This window comes from Coturnix japonica, chromosome 4 (genome assembly GCF_001577835.2).
Source record: "Coturnix japonica isolate 7356 chromosome 4, Coturnix japonica 2.1, whole genome shotgun sequence".
NCBI lineage: Eukaryota > Metazoa > Chordata > Aves > Galliformes > Phasianidae > Coturnix > Coturnix japonica.
Genome location: NC_029519.1, coordinates 44,131,997 through 44,156,114, shown reverse-complemented (window position 1 = coordinate 44,156,114; position 24,118 = coordinate 44,131,997). Strand labels below are relative to the sequence as shown.

Genomic DNA, 24,118 nt, shown 5'->3' with positions numbered 1-24,118 from the left:
ACAGCAATAGTTCCTGGGTGCTCCTTCCTCCCTGTAAAAGCCCATTCCAGCACTCTCACGAGTAGCTCCATTTCACCTTCAACAAAAAGCAAGGCTGCAATTAATCCCAGACCGCCCCAGAGGCAGGACCCAAGAAGTGGAATTGGAACACAAAGCAAAGAGCTCAGCTTCTCCTTGAGATTCAGAATCACTTTTATTTTGTTGTTTTGGTGAGGATGTGTCGGTGCGGTGCGTGTACGTCTGGGCATGCATGTGTGTGTGTGCGCAGAATCCTGCCCAGGTACGCAGATTTATGTGAATACCTGCAATTACAGTTCATTAACTGAGCCACGAAGCGCGTGGTGAGTGCTACACTGAGGCCTTGGCTCTTCTTGTGCTTACTGCGGTGCAGCATCTCCAACTCCCCACACTGCCCTTCCAAGGATGGCAGCCCAAGATCCCAACCAAAGATTGGAGCTGAGCTCCAGCATCTGGCTCTGTAGGAGCGAGCTGGAGGGTTTCCACATCACTTAGTGAACTCCTAAATAACATCTGCAGTTCCCTTTAACAAAGCCACATCTGCCTTTCACAGCAAGGGACTCCTGCTGCTCTGACAAACTTTAACTAGATCAGAAGACCAAAGGAGAAATGGGAAAGGGACAGGGATCCTACGTAAGCTCCAGTGCTACGGCACAGCCGAGCACACCTGAGGATGCTGCAAGGGAGAGAACGTGTACTTCCACAGATCCCAGTCTCATCCTTTTGATTTCAGAGGCCACAAGGCAGGATAACCCCCAATCTGATGTCATTTTCTGTTCTGCATTAAAGTTGAATCTCCCAAACTCAGAGCAGAGACAAAATGCAGAAAGGGCACTAGTCAAATCCATCTCGGCAGTGTAGCGGGCTGAACCCATCTTATTTCTATGACCTTGTTGCCTTCAACAGAGTTAAAACAGAGTGATCCCACACCCCTTAGGTTCCCCTGCAGTTGTCAGAAGGCTCCAAGAACTCCTGCAAGCCCTAAGATGAGCTAGATATACCATGTTACCCTTTGGGCTCTACCTCAACGTATCTGGATGCTGCTTTGGGACATGCAGTTTCTTCAGTGTTACACAGACTCAGCAGAAGGCAAGGTTGCTATTGCAAGAGTTTCATTTGGACGGATGCATGTTTGAATCCCACGTTTTGCTTCTAAGTAACACAAGATACTCCAGTATGAGCTCCAGGTGCTGAAAGCCCTACAGGTCTGCTCCCAAGTCCATGTGCACCAGTTTTAACATGAAATCAACTGGTTAGCAAGCAAGAGGTCTGCAAACCAATGAGCAAAACCAGCACACGGCCCTCTTGAGTGAAGTGAGGATCAAGTGTCAGGAGATTCCTCTCCTCTTCCAAAGGGGTTACAGTCACCATCAGTTCCACAGGGAGACAACTGATGCCCCAGTCCTATTTGCCCTCTTTCTTCATTGTAAGCTTGCTGTAAAGTCTGCAGGGTGCTCTGCAGAGGCCTCGGCCCTTTTCTAACAGTTTGATAACTTTCAAAGTGAGGACAAGGGCAGAGTAGGAATGCATGCTCTGAACTGGATATCTCTGCTCTTAGAACAACATCTTGAAGCCCTCTTTCCTTAAGGCTTGATTCAAGAAAAATGAAAGTTCCTTCAGACATACAGGGCACTAATCCCTGGGGCTCAGTGATGCTGCGTGGAGTCTAAGAGACAGGAGCTCAGCAAAGGGATGCTGTGTGCAGAGGATTCCAGGATACATCCTTAAAAGAGAGAAGCAGCAAAACCAAAAGGGCTGGCAGCCACTTGGCACGGTTTTCCTGCACAGATCTCTCACTTGGCAGTTGCAAAGGGGAGACATTTCTGAGCTGCATAGAAAATTAAATGGCTTTAGCACATTAAAAAAAAAAAAAAAGATGAAAACAGTTACACCAGTTACTAAACAGTGGGCGGATGAGTGATCCCAATTTCACATTAAGTAACTCGACTGATCTCCACACTGCCATACTCCCAGCATTATGGCTTCAGTACATGGAACAGGCTGGGTGCCTGCTGCCTGCAAAGGCCAGGTAACGCTGAGCTCCTGATGAGGTGGCAGCAGGGCTGCAGTCCCATGGAGCGGGCTGTAAGGTGTCTGCTTTGTCCTCTTGCTCCTTTAGCACTCCTGATTCCCACACCAGCTGGGCGCACAGGGAAGCTGATCTCCTGTCTGGAGAAGGATTCCAGTGGGCGATATCTTTGCAATGTGGACTTCACGCAACAGCTCAGCAATAAATCACTATTTTCTTCCTACAGAGGATGGAAAGAGATGTGAGTAGCAGCCGAGACAGGAAGAGAAGCCCTCCCAGCATAGGAGGTGACTGCAGACAATGCTCTAACATAGTTTCTAACTATATTGGACTCTCCATGTTTCACGGGCAGCAAAACTTGGGTGAGGTTTCTAGAACTATTCTGAACCATTTGGAAAGATCTTACCTCGCTCCTGCAACCACAGGCAATTCCTAGTGAGTTTAGCTATAGCAGTATAGAAGCACAACCATTAATGCTTCTTACTGGTACTAGAAATGTTTAAAAGCCCATTGCCAGAGGTGGCAGGTCGACACTTAAAGGCTGAGCCTAGGCTCCCTCCTGGCTGGAATGATACTCCAAAAAGACAGCAAGTTGACTGAGCTTTTATTTGGCTGCTTTCCATGCTGAAGTTAGAAACAATGGCTTTCTTCTTTACACCTGGGCCCCACAATTTCCTACTAGAACAGACTCTGCTCTGCATTTCTCAATGTTAAGCTCCTGACAAAGGGGCTATTTACAGCCAGGCTGATATTTTAAGGACCAGAATTCAGGAGAATGTCACAGCAGGTCCCAACTTGCCTGCTCCTCCAACACATCCTTACCATTGTGTAGCAGAGCATAAGCGACTGCATAAGGCAGGAAACATTTCCTAGGATGCTCTTCCCCCTGCACTGCAGGCCATGACCTGATCCTGCTGTGTGGGACACAGCCCAGGGTTTTGCACTGAAACAATTTCAGAGGCTTCACAGAACCAACCCCCCTTTCCCACAAAGCTTTGGCCAACTGCCACAACACTCACTTGTCCAGGAACAAATCCAGGGAATTCTGCTACAGTTCATTTCAAGAGATTTTCCTCCAAGCAGGTCTGAAGTAAATGGTACCAAGAACAATTTTACATTCATCATGAGATCCCAATGAGTTTCAATACGCAATCAATGGGTCCACAGAATCCTTTCCCCAGTGCTTTTCTTCTGGATGGCAGCCCTGCCATCTGCAGCAATTGCTTTGCTCACTGTCTCGTTGTCATCCCCAGCTTGCAGGTGACCATGTCCACTCCAGCCATGAAGCCTGAACCTGCGAACTGCCCCTGCCCTGTGGCATCTCAGAGTCCCAAATTACCACCGATCCTTGTCAGCATGCAATTCCACAACTGGAGATGGGAGCACTGTAGAGCATCAGCCACATTCCTCCCCGGTGGAAAACCTTTGGCACCAGTACTGATGATTTATCTGGAGAAGGAAAGCAAAGAGAAATGGTGGTAAGAAGCAAGAGCGGCAGGGTTCATAATCCTTGTGATTAATAATTTAAGATACAGAATTTTCTCTAGGCTGCTAAATAAGGAGGGAGAGCACTTTTATTAAAAATAAGACAGGCCTTTTTGAGAACATGTTTCCTGCCAAGAGACTGACTGAAAGTAGGACATGGTGTTAAGACACTACGGAGGTCACAATGCAGGATGGGGGTACAAGTACACAGGCACAAAGGTGACAGCACAGTATAACAAACACTGTAACCTGGGATTAGAAAGGATGCTATGCCAAGCACACACACAGGAAGACTAGCAGCAGGAGCTGCTGCAGCCTGTGGCTCAGGATCAGAGCAGCTACCTTCTTTCCAGCTTCAAGCAGGCACTGAAGGATTCCTTAACACAGAGTTCAACAGTCATCTATCACCTAAGCTGCTCTCAAGCTCCTCAATGCTACCTGCCAAATTCCCTTGAACACAAAGGACAAGCGCATAGTGCTGCACCTAAAACAGGCAGCCCCATGCACCACCACAAACTTGGGGCCACTTAGCTTTGACATGTTCTCCACCAGATTTCAACACAAGCACATCTTCATCATGGTAAAAGGCTAAGCTGAAACAGAGGGAACTGATGGTACAGAAGAAATAAACTCTAACCAAAGAGAACAGCACAACACAATGGTAGTACCTCCATCCTTAGCAATCATCATTACCTCTCACCCATACAAGATCCTGAGCAACATGACCCAGCTGTGAGGGTGGCTCTGCTTGGAGCACAGGGTGGGATAGAGAACTCCAGATTTCCTTCTACCTAAACTTATGCATAATATTATCTCCTTATCTGTCACAACACAGCTCAGGGAACACCTCGACCCACTTTACTTTGACTCCCCTCCTTTGAGCAGTCTGCCTACAACCACACATAATTAGAACCGTCCCTGAGCTGTGGAACTGCTACCTTCCAGAAAACGCTTAGCAAGGACATTGTTTTACATAGGCTTTCTGGTATGTACTGAGAGGAGTGGGGGCTGCTTTCAGGGCTCACTTGGAACAAGGGCTGATCACAGTAGGAGTGGGGGGGTAAACCAAGGCAACATTAACTCGCTCGCTGCCGTTCTTAGGACAGATGATCTCCGTCAGTCCCTCTGGTCTTGGCTGACTCAGCAGTTCTCCTGTGAATAAAGGAAGAGAATAAGAACAAGGCAAGTATTTGCTAGACATCCTTTTAGCATGCCCTTCCCCCCAAGCAAACATCCACAATCAATGCAAGTAAGCACTATACGTGGGCTCCCTGCTCCTGCAACCCCAGCACGTCTCAAACATGTAACCATGGTGAATGTCCTGATGATTACAGCCTGCAGATATACTGCTCCTCAGAAACGTAACATCTGCCATGTTTCCCGTGTCTGCTTTAAATCACTACACAGATCTGAGAGCTCCTCGGGGATTCATAGCATCTACGTGGGGCCTAATGAGAGGGAGGTTTTTAGGAGTAGGTGTTTTAATTAGGCTTTGGGGGCAGACGGGATCCAGAAGTCTACCTTCAAGCTGCAAGCAAGGGAAGGAGCTGACCTGTAGCATCAGCAGGATAATTAGTAGACAGATGAAACTACAGATACAAGTCTTATTGTTCATATCTGCATTCTACAGCCATCCACACCCACAAAAAAGCATCTGTACCTCAGTTCAAGCCCTCCAATAAATTCTAAGGGGGACCTCAAACCAGCATGCTTGACCTTTTTTTAGACCCTTATGTATCTCCTGTTTTAATCCCAAACAACCCTAGTCACCGTGACTATCCAATTGTTGGCTCCAGTACTGCAAATTCTGAGCTGTTCCTCATGGAGCTACCCAGAAGCTGGAGAAATCCTGCTGTCCTGCTATGGTTGAGCAGCCACAGTGTACCTCTGGCAGCTGCCAGAATAATATTTAAAAGCAAAGTCAAAATAGGCAATAGGATTCCCTTCTCCCTGGGAACAGCTGCTGTCAGACTGCTATTGCTTCCTGCCAGGGCTCTGGGCCACCCCATACCCTGCTGAGCATGCAAATCCCAACTCCAAGCTGTCAGCTGCTCCCTCATGGAGACGATACCAGCCCTGTGAGTCGGGAGCAGCAGGGGTTCCTCACAGCACATGTTAATCCTTTGCTGAATGATCTGCGTCAGCTCTGCTGTCCTTGTGCCAAGCTGGCACCCTCGCAGCATGTAGTCCAGGGCAGAGCACAGGTCCTTGGACTTCCCTACTGTAAAATGCACTTTCAGCTAATCCTTCTGCTGTTATACAAAGAACAGCAGAAAAATGGCTCCAAGTGTCTAGCCTTGCTTGCTTGGTATCTCAAGAAAAACAGAAGAAAAGTCGGGCTCCCAAGAACAACAGCCCAATCCGTGCAGGGCAGCACACTAGCAATCAGCCCCACTATTCCTGAAGCCCCCCAGATGCCACTCTCTCCTTTCCTTCTCACACTGGTTCTCTTCCTGCTTTTGTGAAAAAGCAGATCTGAAAAACTTCATTTTTCCCAGCAGGTTCAGAAGACATCATTTGGTATCATCAAAGCAGCAAGGAGGGTTTGGCAGGGAACAAACACAGCTCCTCCAGAAGGAGAGCCCACATTTGGGACCAGCAGATCCAGTTTAACCCCCAGTCTGGAAGCTGAAACCACATTTGATTTGACTGCCTACCCTCCTCTCACACCCACACTCAAACCTGAAGTGGCAGAGCAGCTTTTAAGCCACCAAGACAGATGAATCGTGACAGTATTTGCAATTCAAAGTTGAACCTACAAGGCAGCGTCCTCAATTATGTGAGCTGTCACATGCTGAAAGCAGTGATGTGTCTCAGCAAGTATGCACACCACAGAGTCACTCTGTGTCCCGGTGCCTCCCAGATTTCCAGCCCCAGGTAGACTTTCCAGATGCAGTTTTGCTAACAGTACTGAAAACACCAGTTCTAAACATGAGTCATGACACTGGCACACCACTATGTGCTGTAAAGGTATGGCTAATATCCATTAGATCTTAAAGTGCAGTAAGACTGCCTGCTTAGGCCTTTGTTCCCATTTTTGCGTTCCCACTTCAAGAATCCCTAGGGGAAGAATTCTCATGCAGAAGAGATTGCTTCAGGGCAAAATAGATGCCTGGTTTGCATGCAACCATCTTCCCACAGCTCTTCAAGCAAGTGTCCTCTTCGTCATAGCCTCACCTTCCCCTGTAGATTGCCATTGAGGCCACCATGACCATGAGTGCTTGGCTTTGTGCTCACACAAACTTCAGCAGTGAGCCTGAGGAGACCCAATGAAGTACTGCACTGATACAAAGGAAAAAGCTAAATCCTTGGCATGTGGTGGTGATTATTTGGTTTAATTTATGTATAACTGTACCTAGAGCAACCCATGCCTGCAGCACTTGCTCTGCCTCTACTTGCAGACCAGCCAGTCTGTATTCTGATTGCACACTCCTCCATAAGCATCACAAAAGGAAACATCAGTTCTGCTGTTCTGCTCTGAAGGGTAGCCCTGCAACAGCACAGACACAAACTCATGCTGGATACCTGGGCCAGGCCAATGTCCGCAGAGAGGTGAGGATAACTGCCTGCACCAGAGAGCAGTTGTGTATTGCCACAAAAGGAAGATATGGCCATATTTCCTCCCTGTGTTCCTGGTGTACAGCTTTTGGTCAGATGCAGAGGCAGCTCCATTATTCCTTCTGTTTTTGAGTTGTGATTTGGGTTGAGATGACTTCTTCAGAGCCCTTGCCAACAATCAGACCATGCATGCTTCAAAGCACACTTTGCTGGCCTATAGGAAATACCCATGAAATGCCAGATACCCGTGACGGATCAGATGGTTCAGAGGGACGCTGACAGTAAGAAAGGAAAGCACTTGCATCAGTGTTCAGTTGCTCTGTGCTGGCAGACAGACAAGCCCAGCTGTAAGCCTACTTGGCTTTCTAACAGACAGAAGGGTTTTGCATGAAGGAAGGAAAATCTTACCCAGGCTTTTGCTTTCTGCTGCATTTTCTACACAGCTTGCACTGCCACAGGGGTATGCTAGGTGGCACAAGGTTCCCTGTCCACATGTCAATGATCTACAGCAAGGGCACAGGGCTGAGAGATTTTGCTGCAGCCCGCCAGGCCATCTCCTTTCTCATGGAGCTGTCAGGAGGATACATTTGCACAGTACGAGCCCAATGGCATTTCTGTGGTGTCAGTAAGGATCTGGGACAACAAGCAAGCAGTGGACAAGCAGGATCTAAGCCCTGGCTGCATGCTGCTGCTCACATCATCCTTCTCTCTTGGGATCTTGATATATCAGCCATGCTTCACAATAGGAACACAGAACTTATTCCTACATCCTGCCCTGCCTCATCACTGCCCTCTCACTCTATTCCATACCCCCAAACTGCTGCAGTCATATCCTTGCTTTTGTAGCTTTACTGCTCTTTTGCTTTCATACCCCAAATCCCTTCTCTGTGCTGTGTCTCATAACAAGCCTGCTTCTATTTCAGGTCATTTAAATCTTGTCTTCACCACTCTTGGCTTGGATGAAACATAAAAGCCGCTTCCTGCAAATGCTGCTGTACAGCACGCATAAACTTATTCTCAAGGACTGCACTCCAAAAAGCACTACTCCCTGTTGGTATGAATTTTTAATTGTGTCTTAAAGCACTGCCTACATCTGAAGCACAAAAATAGAAAATTACAATTCTGCACTATCCTTCATTTATTTCCTGAGCAACCTTATTTATCTGTAGGGTTGGCCCTGCTCATAGCAAGGGGGTTGCATAGAGACCTCCAATCGAGGACTTAATTATCTTCTCCCTTGCTTTCCAGCCAGGACTGCTGGGATGCAGAACCACTGCACACCAGGCCAGAGAACCTCAGGTCAACTGCAGAGCGCCCTGCTCAGCACAGGCCCCAGCACTGCCCTTGTTGACATCGCCCACGCTGCCCTTCAAGCCCAAGAAGCCCTGAGACCATCACCCTAGGGGCAGATGTTCTGCAAGGCCTCCCTGAAAGCCAGCCTGGTGAGACACATGGAGAGATGTCCTCCCTGGATACTGCAGCCTCCAAGTTTAGCCATAAACTTGATCACACAAATACCAGCTTGGTCACAGGAACACCAAACACCCTCCTTCCTTTCCCAGTTCATGACAGTCAGTTAGCACTTGACCTCTCACTGTCACAGCAGAAGAGAACACCATCACAACTCAATAGTTGCTAAAGCTCCAGGGAAGCTCCTGACACTGGGCTGAGCGTACCTGTAGGTGGAGAACTTGGGTAGAAGGCATTTCAGATGCTCAGCTCAGCAGCTAAAGGAGAGCAATTATTCAAAATGCAAATCTGCATCTCATTTTACGTCTCAGTGGTTTCTCTGAGCTCACCCCTACTAATGCTAATAACATTTGGAAAACATTATGTTCGTCTCAAAACACCATTTTAAAACATTTTTTTTCTCAGGGCCACATAATTATAGCCGGAACTGAAACTCAATTAAAACAAAAAAAAACAGCATTTCCAAAACCAGACAATATCATACTTCCCATCTCCATACTCACAAGCCAGAACAGAGACAGCAGAAGCAAATAATCAAAATAACTCCATCAAGATGCAGATTCTCTCAAAAGAAGTCGTGAAGGTTTGAGCCCTTCTATCTTGTTCTGACGATCTGAAAGAAGCAGCTCAGGAATACCTAATGCCTAAGCCAGCACAGGCAGCTATCAGTGTGGCTCCATGACACAGCAACACCTCTCTCCTCTTTCTGCAGCTCACAGAGAGGTTTCATGCAGTTGCACTGCCATCTCAGTAACAGATGGGCCAGAAGGAGACTGATTTTTGACATGAAAGCAATGCCTTTTCTCTGATTTGTCCTCCATCTATTTCAGATAGTATTTCAGCATAAGTAGCCCCTCTTGTCCAGCTCTGCTGTTCCCTGTCCTGTAAGGCACTCGTCCTTTGTGTTTCCTACTGCAGGGGGCATGTGGAAGCAAACAGCCCCTGCTCCTGAGAGCCAACAATGGAGAAAGGAGGCGGCCACAGGGGACAAATATATAGGACATGAAAATGAGAGTGGGTGCTGGGGAAAAGCTGAAACAGAAAATGAGAAATCCTCCAAATTGCTGAGTATTTCATCACCATTCTAATATCTGCCCTAAAAAGCATCCTGGAATCAGCAGGCTGCAACACAGCTCTTACAGATGACTGCAATACAAAGCCATGAAAAATTGATTTGCTTCATTAACATTTTAGGACCTTATTAGCTGGAACGAAATTGACTGTCAAGGCATTTTAAGGGCGAGTCACAGTATAACGAGCTCAGAGCAAATTATCTTCATCCCAAAATAGAAAGAGGTCTGTTACTGAGTAACCAAGCCCAGAATCTACCTTTAGGTTATTTTTAATTCCACCCTTTTGACCATAGCTGGGCACTTTTTCATCCTGGCAAAGCAGGGACCAGATGGAAAGAAAGCTGCCAACTGCACTAGTCTGGCTGCTCTCATCCAGTAACAGCAGGGCTGCACACAAGAGCAGCCACCTGAATATCAGACACTGCAGCTTCAGCCAGTACAAACAGACAGTTCCCACCAGCCTACCTTTCAAACAAAGTAAGCCCAAAGCTATTACACTCAGCACAGAAGAGATGTTGAGCTTTCTCCTCCATCTAGAGGATCAGAATGTAGCAGGTCCCACTGGAAGGAAAAATGGAGTCTAAAAAAAGCTCTCAAAGCCATTACTTTGACAAACAAAGCAAACAGGCAATGTTCTCCCATGTCTGCAGGGAATGACTGGGACTGGTCAAACTGGCATTTTGCTAGCACCAGCTCCCTGGATTTGGGTTACATGTTAAAAGCTGGCAAGACAAAAAGCCAGCTCCTGGAAGGAACCAAAGAGAGGCTTACCAGATTCTGTCCTATGGACTGCTAGCTAGTCATAGGGCAGGAGCAAGACTCAGTCTGACCACCTGCTGATCACAGAGGAGATTGAGGCAAGCACATAAGACACTTTCTTTGGGCAGAAGCTAGCCGAGGGTTGGGAGAAATAGAAAAAATCAAATCAAAACACACACAGAAGGCGTGTACGTACCTGTGCTTCCCAACAGTTTTTCTGGAGATTAAATAAACTCCTCCCAGATAAAAGCAACTTGACTCCATTGGTTGTTCTTCTTACCTTAAAGCCATTCCAACCCTCCCAATGTGAACAGTAAAATGAATTGGAGGAGGGAGCTGCTTTTTCAAACCTGCATGGCAAGTATTCACTTCCAGATCACTTAAGGTGAGAAGCACACACAAAACTCTAAACCCTCCCTGCATACCATTCTTCAGAATAAAACAGGGAGCCAATTATGCAAAAGAGTGAATTCCTTCACCAGCACTCAAGTGGTTTAAGGAGCACAGTCTAATCAGCTTAGCTCCCATTCAGGCTTACATCAAAAAGGTATTTTACCTGTTAATTGAACCAACTCACACTCATCCCTTAAAGACGAAAGGGAAGCCCCATTTCAAACTATTAAGAAGCCTCTGTACTTTGGAATTTGATCTGTGCACGTACATTGCAGGATTTATTCTACACGTGTGCTCAATTTGAGCAAAACGTTTTCTTGCTGCTTTTTCTACAGTCACCCAGTTTCTCCTGGTTAATAAATAACAGCACACTGCAAACAGAGGGCAGGTATGGCTTCAGCTGAGTAGATACCATTTGATTTCAAGTACTTCTATTATTAACAAAGTTGCTGGTTTTGAAGTACAAGTAAGCTGCTGGATTTGCGCTGCTCAGTGGTCAAGAACAAAGCTCTGTCTGTCCCTTTACTAGTAAGAGCTTTCCAAAACCTTTTCTTCTTGTCCTCTTTTCCAGAAGAGATGAGGATTAATCTTTTAAATCTATTTTTCCTCTTTATTTTTTTTTTTAGTGAAACTCCAGTATTTCCAATCATTTGACCACTTTTCTTCGAACCTTCTTGTTCCCTAATACCCAAATGAGTGACAACTAAGAGTTATAAATCAAGGTGATAACTCACTTTTGCTTGCAAACATATTTTGCCTATGGGAAACCGCTTATTTATGGACCGCATCGTAGACTGTTTCACTACCTTTGCTGAAAGCAACTCTTAGCCCTTTTATTCTGCCACTGGAACGCCTTCCAAAATGAGAAGTCATGTGAGTTCAGAAACAATAGTTTTGCTGCTTAACTCCCGCAGAGTTCATCACCTGCTAAATGCCATCTGGTCTTGAGTTTTTACTGCCCCCAAATAAAGCGCAGCATCCTTCTCTGCTGCTTAAAAAGCACTTCTCCCATTGCAGCCACATTTGCCACTGAACCAGGAGGGAGCCTTGGGGGCTGTAAGGAACATATCAGTCTCCCAGGGAAACATTTCACTCCTCCAGCACCTCCTCTATCATCCTGCACCTCCCCAGGGGTGCCATGCTCTGCAGTGGGGCTCCAGGACAGGGCTTCAGCAAGCTTCAGGGCTGCTAAGAAGCCACGAGTTACCTTAGAGCGCTTTCCACAAAGCAGTAGCACAGCCAAGGATGCAAATCTACCACATACCAACTCACACAACGTACTGTTCTAAGAAAAACAAGGAGCAACTGCTCTTGGCTCAAGCCAAGGGAGAGTGCAAGCCAGCCAAGAACCAGCAGAATCTTTCTCTCCACTAGGCAAAAAAAGTGTGCTCCATAAGTAAAAAAAAAAATGCAAACAAAATACAGTCACACTGGATATTCATGTTTATGTACCTAAAGATCTTTCAAGCTTAGTGCTAAAGGAAACATGCCCCATGTTTTTGGGCTCCCGCAGCACCTTTCTGGCAGCCAGAGGTATCTGTGCTCCTTCTCCATGAACTCGTTGTTCCTGTCCATCTTTCAGCCTCCTTAAACATACAAGAGGAGAACAGCCCTTCAAGCGAGGCAAGGTTTTATTAAAGATGACTGCTGAATAAAAAAAATCAGTTTTAAATCCTATTGTAACGATGACCGGATTAACTGCATCACGCTGTATTATGCAATGGGGAGATCAAACAGTACATGAGCAAGCAGCAGAAGTGCAGCAGCTCTCACTCAGCTCCCAGCCCAGCACTCACCTGCACTACTTGGATGGATGCAGGAACAGAATCACATGCAAGGCTCACGGTCAAGAGGCTATTTTGTGACACAACTTTCTACTAGAGGTGCTGTTTCAGAGCAGTACTGCAGCTTTTGAATGGGTGCAGTGCCAAAAATGCCAGCCTAGCACTCACAGCCAGCCCATCACGGTATCCAAAGCAGAACCATCAGGCACCTGTTCTCACTGCACCTGGTTCAGCCCAAAGGTTTTTACTGTTTAAAAATCAGCTCCATGTGTGAATCGCAAACTAGCAGCATTGCCTTGCCTTGTTTGGCAACCTTTTCTTAACGTTGTGTTTAGCTTCACTGCAGGCACTCCAAAACGCGCATGTGTGCATGAACATTATGCGCTAGGCTGTCTTGCTGTAGATGAAAGACGTGATTTATTTAAAAGGAGTAAATGGAACAAGTTAAAAATAACAAGCAGCTTCAAAAGCTTCATAGTAGCTTTCTGCTACAAAAAGAAGCAAGAGAGAGCTACTTTCTTCAAAACCCAAAAGAAGGCTCTCAGTTTCCTTTCATCCAGAAAACTCTTTGGCTATGCTTCTGAAGGACTAAGTTCAGCCTGGAGAAGAAAAGGTTCCGTGAAGATCTGATAACAGCCTTTAAGCTTCTGTAAGAGGCTATGAAAGAGGGGGACACACTCTTTAGCAGGGTCTGTGGTAATAGGACAAGGGGAAAAGTTTTTGTTGCCCACACAGAGGTGGTGGATTCCCCATCCGTGGAGACACTCAAGGTCAGACTAGATGAGGCTCTAAGCAACCTGACGTAGCCTTAGGTGGCCCCGATCACTGCAGAAGAGTTGGACTAGATGGCCTTTTAGGGTCACTTCCAACTCAAATAATCCTTTGATTCTATCGTTTATTTCAGCATCTTTTCCTAGGAGGCTCCAAGCTGACCACAGCAGCCATTCGCCTCCACAACCATCAGTGAAAATCTTCCTAAAATCTAATAACGATCACCTCAGAGTCTGAAGGACTCCCTTCGGGTGCATGCACATTCCACTGGGAAATGACAAGCTTCTCACTTACTATAAGCTGGCATAAAAAATGCCATTAAGGCAAGATCACAGGCTCCACCAACACAAGTGAGACCCCTTGCCCAATCCTCACAAATTCATGTGCAAAGAACTGACTGGAGCTGTCAATGACGTCAAGGCACACGAGTTTAATCCCCCATGCAATACTCTCATGTGGCCAAGGAATAGGGATATCAGAAGTGCCAGAGGGAGGCTGGTATCATCTCCATCTGCACGCACTGAATATTCTGCACAGCAGGCTACTAGAAGCTTAGAAGAACTACAAAGACTTGACACTGCAGCACACCTGTGTTACTTTACAGGGATGGATTGCTTTTAAGTCACCACCTTAGTGCCCAATCAAAGCAGATGTAAGCAGTTCCACAGTAAAAATAACAGTGACTGAAAAATGTAACGTCAGATCACAAGAAGGGGAAGCTCTTTTTGATCAATTTCCTAAATTTAGCCACTTTGATAATCCCAGGTCATTTGGCCACAAGAGTTTTTCACATCCAGCTGGCGCATCAGTATCTGAAACAAGAGTGTCAAAACCTCAAAGAAAATGTACTCAAGAGAAAGGTCCAGAGAAATGCAGAGGGAGCTGAAGCTCTCCTGGTTGTGTAACATGGTGAAGTAGGGCTGGTGCTGGCTGCAGGCTCCCTTCTCTGGAAACCTGCCACAAAGCATCCTCTGCTCTGGCACACACAGCCATGTCCAGCATAAAATTGTTCTTTAAAGCCAGTTTGAGCCTAGGAACAATTCCCTGTTGAGCAACAGCAGCACACAATTTTTGCTCAATCTGAAAGCAGGTTGTCTGGATGCACAATTCTCCAGGCCTCTTGGCAACTCCTGAGTGAGTCTGCCAACTGCAAGGTACCTTCCACCCCACGGATCCATACCTGCCAGCAGCTCTGTAAGCTCCTCAGTATCTCATCTGCACTGGTTCCTCTGGGCCCAGCCACGACTAAAGGCCCCTGCTAAGGGAGGGATTCTGTTTGCCACTCTCCACTTCACAGACAGAAAAGAGGATGAGGAATTACAAAAGGAAGGGGACACATCATTATGGTCACTGCCCTAAGTCCCATTCAGACAAACTCCCAGCTGCTCAGCCCTTTTTATGTAAAAACAAATGCCTTGGACATCAATACCTTGAATTATTCCCTACTATAGTCTGCAGTAAGTACAGCTGCATTTTACTGTTGAGGACATAATCCTGCAACGTTTAGCAGACAGACAGTGAAGCTGTTTTTCCCTGTAATGGAGTAGAGGAGGAGGATGTGCATAGTTATAGTGAGTTATACACAGCATTTAGAGACATGAGGACAGCATGGAGGGCAGAAAGACATGAACATCAGGATGGTCAAAATGAGATGCCTGCTTTACCAAACAAATCACTATTCCTAGCTAGAGGATCAGTGATAACAAAGCTACTTCCTGGACCATGTAAACATCGCCACCAAGTCACCAAGTAGAAAAAAACAGGTGGGTCAGAACAGGGTCTGAAATAAAGTTTTGCTTGCTCTGGAGGTTACTTGCTCCTACAATACCTGTGGGAAGAAACTGGGGAAAAAAATATTCTGTAGTTAGGGTTATGCATTAAACCACATCCAGCATAAAGAGCTCAGTGCAATCCTGCCTCTATCCACTGGCCACGAGCAAGCTGCCCCTGACCATGGTGCCTGTGAGCATGCATCGATGCCACCAGCAGCTTTGGCATGACCAGATCACAGAGGTCTGATCTGCGGCCAGGAAAATACAAGTACAACATGACCTCAGCCGGCTGCAGCAGAACCTCAAAGTCACCGCAGCTGAACATCCCAAATTAAATTCAATTGCTGCTGCTGGGTTCTGCAAGCAGGAAGCCTGGGTATCTACTTTTGGTAATTCTGCAATAGACACCGAGCTTTTCATTAAGTACATCTTCTCTCATGACAAACTGCTTTTAAGAGCCAAACAACTAACATGTGCTACCATTAACTGATCACTGATTAGTGAGTAGCATGTGGGGCTGCTGCCCACTACTACTTGCTCAATACTGCAAATACAAGACACAGCACTGTGCAGAATTAACTACCAAACAGATTTTTCCACATTTAAACTGATGCTTGTTGGTTTTTGTTGCTATCCCAACAACAAGTAAGGTGCACAACACCAAGCAGCAAAGATTCAACACTGGCAGCCTCCCACCATCTTCTCCTGGGAGGTGAAATGACCTTGTAACATACTTGCACATTCAAGCTTTCCCCTCAAAGATGCACAAACTTCCTATAGCTTCTCAAATATGAAAAGCTGACATCAGCAGGAGAATGAAAAAAAACCACCACACAAACAGTAATGCACTGAAGACCAAAACATCTGCATTTCTTCACTAACCAAACCAAACCAAAGATGCACACACCCAAACCTAGCATTTCCCTGGGTCACCGATGGAAGTCCCAAGTCCAAGTCCAGAGGTGACTCTCCACGTGGAACGAAGTAGGACCAGATGAGCAGCTAAGGAACAAACAGCTTGGGGGGAAGCTTTGCTAAGTGAGACGCCCATTTGAACCACCAACCCATTTCCCCAGGCTCTGAGAGCAGGAGATACAAATTAGATCTTTCCATATACACACATCATTATTGTAACAACACAACTGTAGCTTGTAAGCTTGTTTCCTTCATTACAGGCCTGTTCTCATCCTGACTTGTGTGGTTCAGCTCAGCATTCTCCTTCCACCCAGACAACTGGTGCCAAGTACTCACACCATGCCGGGCACTTAGAGGGGTTGTAAGAGCCCCAAATAATGAAGCACCTAATTTGAAAATAATTTTTTAGGAAATTTAGGAAAAAAAAAGGGGAAAAAAGACTCCACCCTCAAACAGGGATGAGAAAACACTGCTACATGCTAACATCAGGCTCTGTCATGAAGAGGTATTGCTTTACCTGGCAAAAAAGCCAACTGCCTACAATTTAATTAAAAGAACAATTAGACACCTAACGTGAGTCTCTCATTTGGAGGCTGCTCAAACTTGGGAGCAGCTTCTGACCCTTTCTGTGAAAACCAGTCCCACCTGTTCCCTTCCCATTTAATGCAGGACTCTACAGCATGATAAAGTCTCATGACTCCACCTCAGACATGGGAATTCGTGCTTCCCTTCAACTCTGAAGCAAGGATGGTGGAATAGAGACTCGAGACCTCCCAGGCCTCAGGACAAAGGATAAAGGGATTGTAGCATCTCTCTTATTAGGACAGGCTGAGAGCATCACACACAGTGTATCTTTCCACTTGCTGGCACATTTGTGAAAATGATTGTAATGTTTGAAACAGTATCTTTCTAAAACAGACACAACTCTTGGCTTTCTTTTACCTACATTCATACAGGCAACTCCACAGGCAGGAAAAAAAGCAAGTCACTGAACAAACAGAATTGTTTCCCCACCCTAACAGGCCGCATAAGGCATAAGGATGCCTTGTGGGCTGCACAGGTCAGAAGAACCTGATGCAAAAGTCTCACAGTCCATACTTTGTCTCTACCACCACCCAAAAGCCCTTTGCTCCAGGAACATCAAAACACGCACAAAATCATAATGCTTTACAGCATCTGTGACAATCCATCCAAGGTCTCACCTTCTTGACATGGCAAACAATTGGGTTTTTTTGGTCAGTACATGCAGGGATTTGTTTTCTTCAGCCTGGAAAAGATCCTTTTATTTCCATGTAGTGCAAACAGAAAGGGGAAAAAAAGCTACCCAAACATTCAACACAGCACTTACTGGTTGAGCAGATGACTGCAGCCTCCAAGCACACAGATTCCAACTCAGATGCCAATTCGGTTACTGATTCACCCAACTACAAAGCCGTTTCAAACAAGAAAGCTTCCTTAAAAGGATCCTGTCGGGTCCTTCTTAGATGTTTTTTTATTCATCATTTGTTTGCAATGAACGTTTAAGAAACCGAATCCAGAATCTCAATTCTTATTAACCATTACTGTGCACACTAGACTGTACTTGGATTTCTGTGTATTAAACAATGAATACATGCACAAGCAGGTCCGGAGCAGAAGCAAAGATTAACCCTCAACTACTGAACAGGCGAATCCCCCCCTTTGGAAGGAGATTCCAACAAAAATGTTGGATGGCCAAAAATGTGCCACTGATTTCAGGAATGACGACACAGATTGCACAAGCAGACACAGCCAGACTACACTTCCAATTCTGAGCACAAATTTGGCAATGTCTTCTCAGAAATATTTCCCTTATTAAGGTCAACAGACTGCAAAGCAGTTTTTCAGTCAAGTCCTAAAAAGACCACAGCCCTACTTCAGAATTAGCAGCGCTGTAATTGCCAGGATTTCCACTGCAAGAGCTTGGAAAGAAACACAGACATCTCCATTGCTGCATGTTTTATTAACACTGGAACCATTTCCTTCCCACACGCTGTCACAAGTGACACCAACCATGACATACTCACATGAGAGCACTTCCACTTTAAATATTCACACATCCTGTTCCACAAAATTGGGGGGGGGGGAAAGCCTCTTTTCTTCATGATTCCCACAAAGATGCTAAGTGCTCTCTTATTCACTGAGCATATCTACAGCAAACATTGTTTTGGATCAAATGCAGGCATGCAGGCTATACCCTTCCAAATGGTTGGGGGTTGCATTTTTCACTCAACACAAGTCATAGCCAGGCTCCATTTAAATAACACCCAAGCAGACAAGCAGGTTTCTCATTTAACCGCAGCTCCATGGGGTCAGAAAAGATCAGCGGCGAAACACACACGCATGTAAATGATGCATGACGGCAGGTCTGATTTCATCAAAAGCTGAGTCTTCAATATCCATGCTAATGCCCAAATGCTGTTTGCTCTCCTAGCTATTTTTTTTAATTTTTTTTTTCTTTCTTTCTTTTTTTTTTTTTTTTTTTCCTGAAAGCAGATCACATTGCCCTGAGCATGTCAGCAGCAAGACCACGGGAGTACCATAGCCAGGGTTCCCCCCACCCTAAGATCAATGCCCCCAGCAGAAGAGATCACACTTAGGAGATGAAATCAGCTACCAGAACAGATACAAATATCTAAACACACCCTACTATCCCAATGTAGCTCTAGGTGTCCCTGTTCATTATAGGGGAGTTGGACTAGGTGACCTTTAAAGGCCGATTTCAACTCAAATGATTCAGTGACTCTATGATTCACATTGCCTAGGAACCCATCCAGCTTTGCTGCTTGCTTTAACTTAGCACACACGCCAGTTCCCTCACAATTTCAGGTTACCTGCAAATAAAGAATGCTTCAGCACACCTCCAGCATAGGGTTGGAGGTGGGGGGGAGGGGAGGGAAGGCATATAATGGAGCATTGCTTACAGCTCAGAGTGGATATTCATTTCAAGCAGATATACATATCAGCTAACCCCAAAGCAAAACCAAAGGAGCAGGAGAATGCAGGTGAAAAGGCATACACACAAAGTAAAACAGATGCAGCTGGAAGACAGTGCTCATAAAATAATGAATTTATAGACAAAAGATTTAAAAAGCACCATGGATAGTCACGTGCCAGAGATTATGATTTTTTCATTAGAAGAAAGGAGAGAGCGGAAGGAAAATAAATATATATATATTTATTAAGGAATATTAGCTCCCAAATGCAGAGTCTGGGAAACGCTTCCAGGTGAGAGACCTAAACAAAGAAGATGGAGCACCTTTCTCTTTGCAGGGAAGAATGCCTCCTGCTAGAGTCAGAGGCTCTCCTAAAAAAGAGGGCATGACAGGGGACTACAAAGATCAGCGTAGCCACTGTGTACCAGCAGGAGCTTTCCTGCACTCAGAGGAATGCTTTTGGGTGGGAGTGGGGACACCAAGGTGCTGTCAAGCATCTCTGTGTTTACAAACAGCTCCAAAAAAGGTGAAGCTGCAGGATAAAGGATTTAGGAAAAAATGTCAAGCCATTCAAGGAAATCGGTATCAGCACAGGATTGGGCCTCTCCAATGATGGATGACCACTGCTTAGGACAAGAACCCAAAAAGCAAAGAAAAAAGGCCTGGGCAAAGGGGGACATAACAATCCCCTATCTCAGAATAGCGTTATTTTAAGCCTGTCTCCTTGGAGCTACCCTAATATTTTCTTCTATGACTCAAGTCATCAGGAAAGGGAGGGTGGTAAAAGTAAAGGTCAAGCTCACATAAACATGGCAGAATCCCCTCAAAGAAGGCACAAAACCCCAGAAGGGATGACAGGCAAGTTAGGTCGTGCCTTACCTGGAAAACTGTGTGGGTTGGGTGACCCTCTTTTAAGGCATTTTGAACAGAGGACGTGCACAGTGTAGTACAGGCCCGGCCATTCCTGGAGCAGGACATTCAGTTCTTCCACTAAGGGAGTAATAGCTTGCCAAGCTGTCCAGATATTTGGTAGGGATGCGTGGCTAGCAATAGACAACGTGTCTGGCTGCAGGGCTCCCCGGGCAGGCCGGTAGCTCACCACCACCGGCACCTTTCCCCGGTAGGCATAGATCTGGTATTTGCCATCTGAGCGCTGAACCACGTGGCTGTTGATCTGGACACTGTAGCGTGCAAACAAGCCGGGTGGGAAAATGAAGGGAAAGCTGTACTCAACCTGTAGCTGCTCCACCACAAACGACTGTCCGCTCAGATTGGCGCCGTTGATCCACGCCTCTGCATGGGGCACCTCATTCTTCACGTAGCAGGGAAACTTGTACCAAGCGGCTGCCCCATTTAAAGGCTTGGATTTGGGTTTGTTGACACAGTAACAGAGCCCCATCTTCTCCAGCAGCTCCAGGATGAGCTGCAGGTCCTCCCGGCTCTGGATATGGGGCTTGAGGAGGAGATGGATAACATGGGCAGGGAGGAGGCCATGCAGCAAGAAGCCCTCCACATAATGATGGAGCTGAGTGGCCCTCAGCTCATCAACGTGGGTATCACTCAGAAGTTTCTGGAGCAGCACAGTGGCATCCCGCTGGCAGAAAACATTGAGGATGTCGATGAGTTGCGGCAGGTTGTGGAACACATACTCCCGCAGCGTGAGGTGCTCCTCAAAGTAGAGCAGCTTCCCACTCTCGTGCAGGTAAGACAGGGCGCTCTGGAGCCTGTCCTCTGTCAGGCCCGCCTGCAAGCCCAGCCGGGCAGAGTCCCACCAGCTCAGCCACAGCTGCTGAGCCTGTGGTTGGAAGTGCAGCTCCTCCAGCACTTGCCAGGATTTGGGCAACACCCGGTGCAGGTTTGGGAAGATATCACGGTGCTCAGCCACCGAGAGGAGTTTGTCCCGCAGGCGACGCACCTGGCAGTGGTCCCAGCAGCTGAAAGGCAGCACAGGAGAGAGGATCTGAGGCCGGTGGTTGAGAAGATACTGAAACTGGGCTTTTTTTCGTCTCAAGTTCTTGTCCGAGACCCCATAAAAGGCAGTGTGAGGGCTGGAGCAGCGCAGGTCAAAGTCCTGTCCCAGAGCCTCGTCTACCTGCTGAACAAGGCTCTGGAGGTCCTCAGCATCCCTCTTTTCCTGCTGGGCAATCTGGTGATGAATGTCCAGGCACTTCTCTTCCAACTCCCGCTCAGCGCAGAGGTCAGCGTGGGTTCCCACCATGCACACCACAGCGTGGGGCACCTTGGAACCCAGCCAGTGCAAGAAATAGCCCACGGAGGGGTAGAAATGCTGAGGGACATAGGCACTCAGATTCACCACCAGCACATAGAGCGCTCCGGGAGAAAGAAAGAAGGACTGGACCACATAATAGGTCGGGTCCCCTGCCAGCTCATACACAATGAATGTCAGGCCCCTCTCCACATCTGCAGTCCAGTCCGTCACCTCAATGCCCTTGCTGCCCGAAAGTCGCAGTCTTGATGAAACCTGGAAGGCATCCGGAGGCAGTGAGGGCGCAGGGCACGGCCTTTCTCCTTTCCCTTGGTGGGATGGCACGTGAGAACATTTTTTCTGCCGCTCGGAAGCATCCTCAGGGATGGGGCAGCACCCCGCTGCTCTGCCACTGTCCTGCTGTTGCCCAGGACACCCTCGGGGCTGGGCATTCCCTGCTTCCAGGCTTCCCGCATCCTCCTGCCCATCCTCCTCCATCAGGCATCGTCTCAGCAAGGTCTTGCCAGCGTCCTTCAACCCCATGAGGACCAACTTGAGACGGGGTTTGAGGGCAGGCTGGGACTGGGCCAGCTCCTGTTGGTAGGCTGCAATGTAGGGGATGCCTTTCATGCAGACCTCGTAGGGGGGCTGGATGAGGGGGTTATCTTTGATCTTCCACAGGGTGACACGGGAGAGCTGCCCGAAGCCCTCGGGCAGGATGGCGATCTGGTTGCCTTGAAGGACCAACTCCTCCAGGCTGTGCAGGAGCACGATGGAGTCGGGCAGGTAGCGGATGCGGTTGTTGTCCAGCCAGAGGGTGCGCAACTGGCGGAGCTGGCAGAGGCGAGGAGGCAGCACAGCGAGCTGGTTGCGGCTCAGGTAGAGCTCCTCCAGCCCTGGCAGTGCCAGTATGGCAGCAGGGAACTCACCCAGCAGATTGGAGGAGAGGTTCAGCATCTTGAGCCGCTGCAAGCCACTGAAGCCGGCGGGTAGAGTCCGCAGCTGGTTGCCATCCAGCATGAGGCTCTCCAGGGCGCCCAGCTGGCAGAGGCCCTCGGGCAGGGCTGACAGCCCCGTGCCGCTCAGCCAGAGGATCTTGAGGCGGCGCAGGGCAGAGATGCCCTCGGGCAGGGCCCCCAGGCGCCGGTTGCCGGAGCAGTCGAGCTCCTCCAGGGCGGCGAGCTCCAGCAGCGGGGCAGGGAAGCAGGGCAGCAGGTTGTGATCGACGTCGAGGGCGCGGAGGTGCCGCAGGCAGCCCAGGCCCTCGGGCAGGCGGCGCAGGCGGTTGAAGCTGAGGTCGAGCTCCTCGAGGCAGGGCAGCTCGGCCAGGCGGGGCGGCAGGCCGGGGCTCTCGGCGCCCAGCTCGTTGTGGCTGAGGCTCAGCTTGCGCAGGCCCCGCAGCCCCGCCAGCGCCCTGCCGTCGCCGAGGCCCCGCAGCCGGTTGTGGCTGAGGTCCAGCTCCGCCAGGCGGCCCAGGTGCCGCAGGGCGGCGGCGGGCAGGCGGCACAGCCGGTTGCGCCTCAGGCTGAGCACCCGCAGCCCGCTCAGGGCGGCGCCCACCTCCTCGGGCAGCTCCTCCAGCCCCCGCCCGCTCAGGTTCAACTCCTCCAGCTCTCCCAGCGGCGGGCGGCGGGCCGCGGGTGGCGGCGGCGGGCCCCCCGGAGGCCCCTCATCCGGCTCGGGCTCGGGCTCGCCGGGGCCGTCCCGCAGCTTCCGAGCGCGCAGGGCGGCGTCGCGCCACAGCCGCGCCGCCTTCGGGGGCTCCGTCAGCGCCATGGCCGGGGAGCGGGCACCGCGCCGCCCGCCCGCCCTACCTGCCGCCGCTGCTGCTCGCCATGGGCGCGGCCGGGGCTCGGGGCGAACCGCGGCTCCGCGCCGACACCGCCAGCCGCGCCGCCCCGCGCACGTAGCCGCCGCCGCCCCGCCGGGGGCGGGACACGGGCACGGCCCGCCTGTAGGGCTGCCCCCGCCGGGAGCGGCGCCGAGCAGGGCCGAGTGTGCCACCTCCTGCCTTGTGATGAGCGTCAGCCCCGCGGCGAGCAGGGGGTGGATGTTCCGCCCAGCAGCTGGGGTGAACCTGCCCCGCCGTTAACGTGCCGTGCGGGGCCGGCAGCGCCGCGGTTACTCAGAGCAACTCCGCCACCTTCCTGCCGGGCTTTGTTCCTTCCCTCCGCCGCCCGCATCTGGCCGGATCCTCAGCACCGCATTAAATCACCGCGTTCACCCGTTGCTACATCTGCGCATCGCAAAGCTGCGGGTTCGGTGGCCATCTTTCTTTCCCATCGGTGATGAGCTGGAGCAAAGCCCTTTCCTCAGGTGCTCTGAGCCCGAGCAAACCTTCCCCGTGTTTCAGTTCAACACCGCATGAAGTCATCCCTGAGAAGGGAAATTTGGTGGTGTTGGCTGGCAAAGCCAAACACACGATACAAAAGGTGGGGAGGAAGCGTGGATGCGGGCAGGTAACTCAGCACCAGGCTGGGTTCAGGAGCTGCCCAAAGCATCAGAGACAATCCTGGGGTGCCTTTTGTCTCTGCGTTGTCCCTGTCAGAGCTGTTTTCCAGGCCTGTGCTTGTTTTCAGAGCATCCTTCAATCCCGACAGCGTATTTTTATCTGGGCTAACTCAGATTTTGTCTCTGTGTTGTTTTTTTTTAAGACCACTGAGGAAGCAGCCCCCTGAGCACACCAGGAGCTGCTTCCCACATCAGAAATAGCACATTCAGTTCCTCCTGAAAAGAGAACAATCCATCACATTGCCCAGCTGTTCTTGTGATACCATGCCCACGAGACTTTGTTTCCTGCTATCAAAGTAGCACGTTTCAATCAAGATGATGCTTCTAGGAAGTGAGATCTCTGCATGGAAAATCATTGCTGGCATCAAATTTGCATCATTAGGCACCTGAGGACAGAGAAAGCAGCATCATTACTGGGGG

The 24,118-nt window shown here is 48.7% G+C and overlaps 1 protein-coding gene and 1 long non-coding RNA gene across 4 annotated transcripts; one reads left to right on the top strand and one right to left on the bottom strand.

Moving 5' to 3' along the window:
- Positions 1–171: 171 nt before the first annotated feature.
- Positions 172–23,033, bottom strand: MFHAS1 (malignant fibrous histiocytoma amplified sequence 1). Of its 3 annotated transcripts, XR_001554999.2 has the most exons (4): positions 19,861–23,027; positions 4,558–4,684; positions 3,067–3,496; positions 172–2,267 (listed from the first exon to the last, which is right to left on the bottom strand). XR_001554999.2 is itself a non-coding variant. In XM_015861706.2 (3 exons), exons 1-3 carry the CDS (start codon positions 22,961–22,963, stop codon positions 3,493–3,495), a joined length of 3,234 nt encoding a protein of 1,077 aa, XP_015717192.1. In that variant the 5' UTR covers positions 22,964–23,027; the 3' UTR covers positions 3,066–3,492. The 3 variants fall into 3 exon arrangements, 1 of the variants encoding a protein (XP_015717192.1); XR_001555000.2 differs by lacking the exon at positions 4,558–4,684 and having other exon boundaries at positions 19,861–23,033; XM_015861706.2 differs by lacking the exon at positions 172–2,267 and having other exon boundaries at positions 3,066–3,496.
- On the top strand, positions 4,684–12,194 carry LOC116653380. Its single transcript, XR_004307072.1, has 2 exons — positions 4,684–8,144; positions 8,339–12,194. It is a non-coding gene; the product is annotated as an uncharacterized LOC116653380 (long non-coding RNA).
- Positions 23,034–24,118: the final 1,085 nt, after the last annotated feature.

Excerpts from the sequence above, each read along its gene's own strand:
- MFHAS1 (XM_015861706.2), bottom strand. The coding sequence starts at position 22,963 with ATGGCGCTGACGGAGCCCCCGAAGGCGGCGCGGCTGTGGCGCGACGCC. Across the intron at positions 4,685-19,860 it reads CAACCCACACAGTTTTCCAG|GAGAACTGCTGAGTCAGCCA; the intron begins GTAAGGCACGAC and ends CTTTATTCACAG.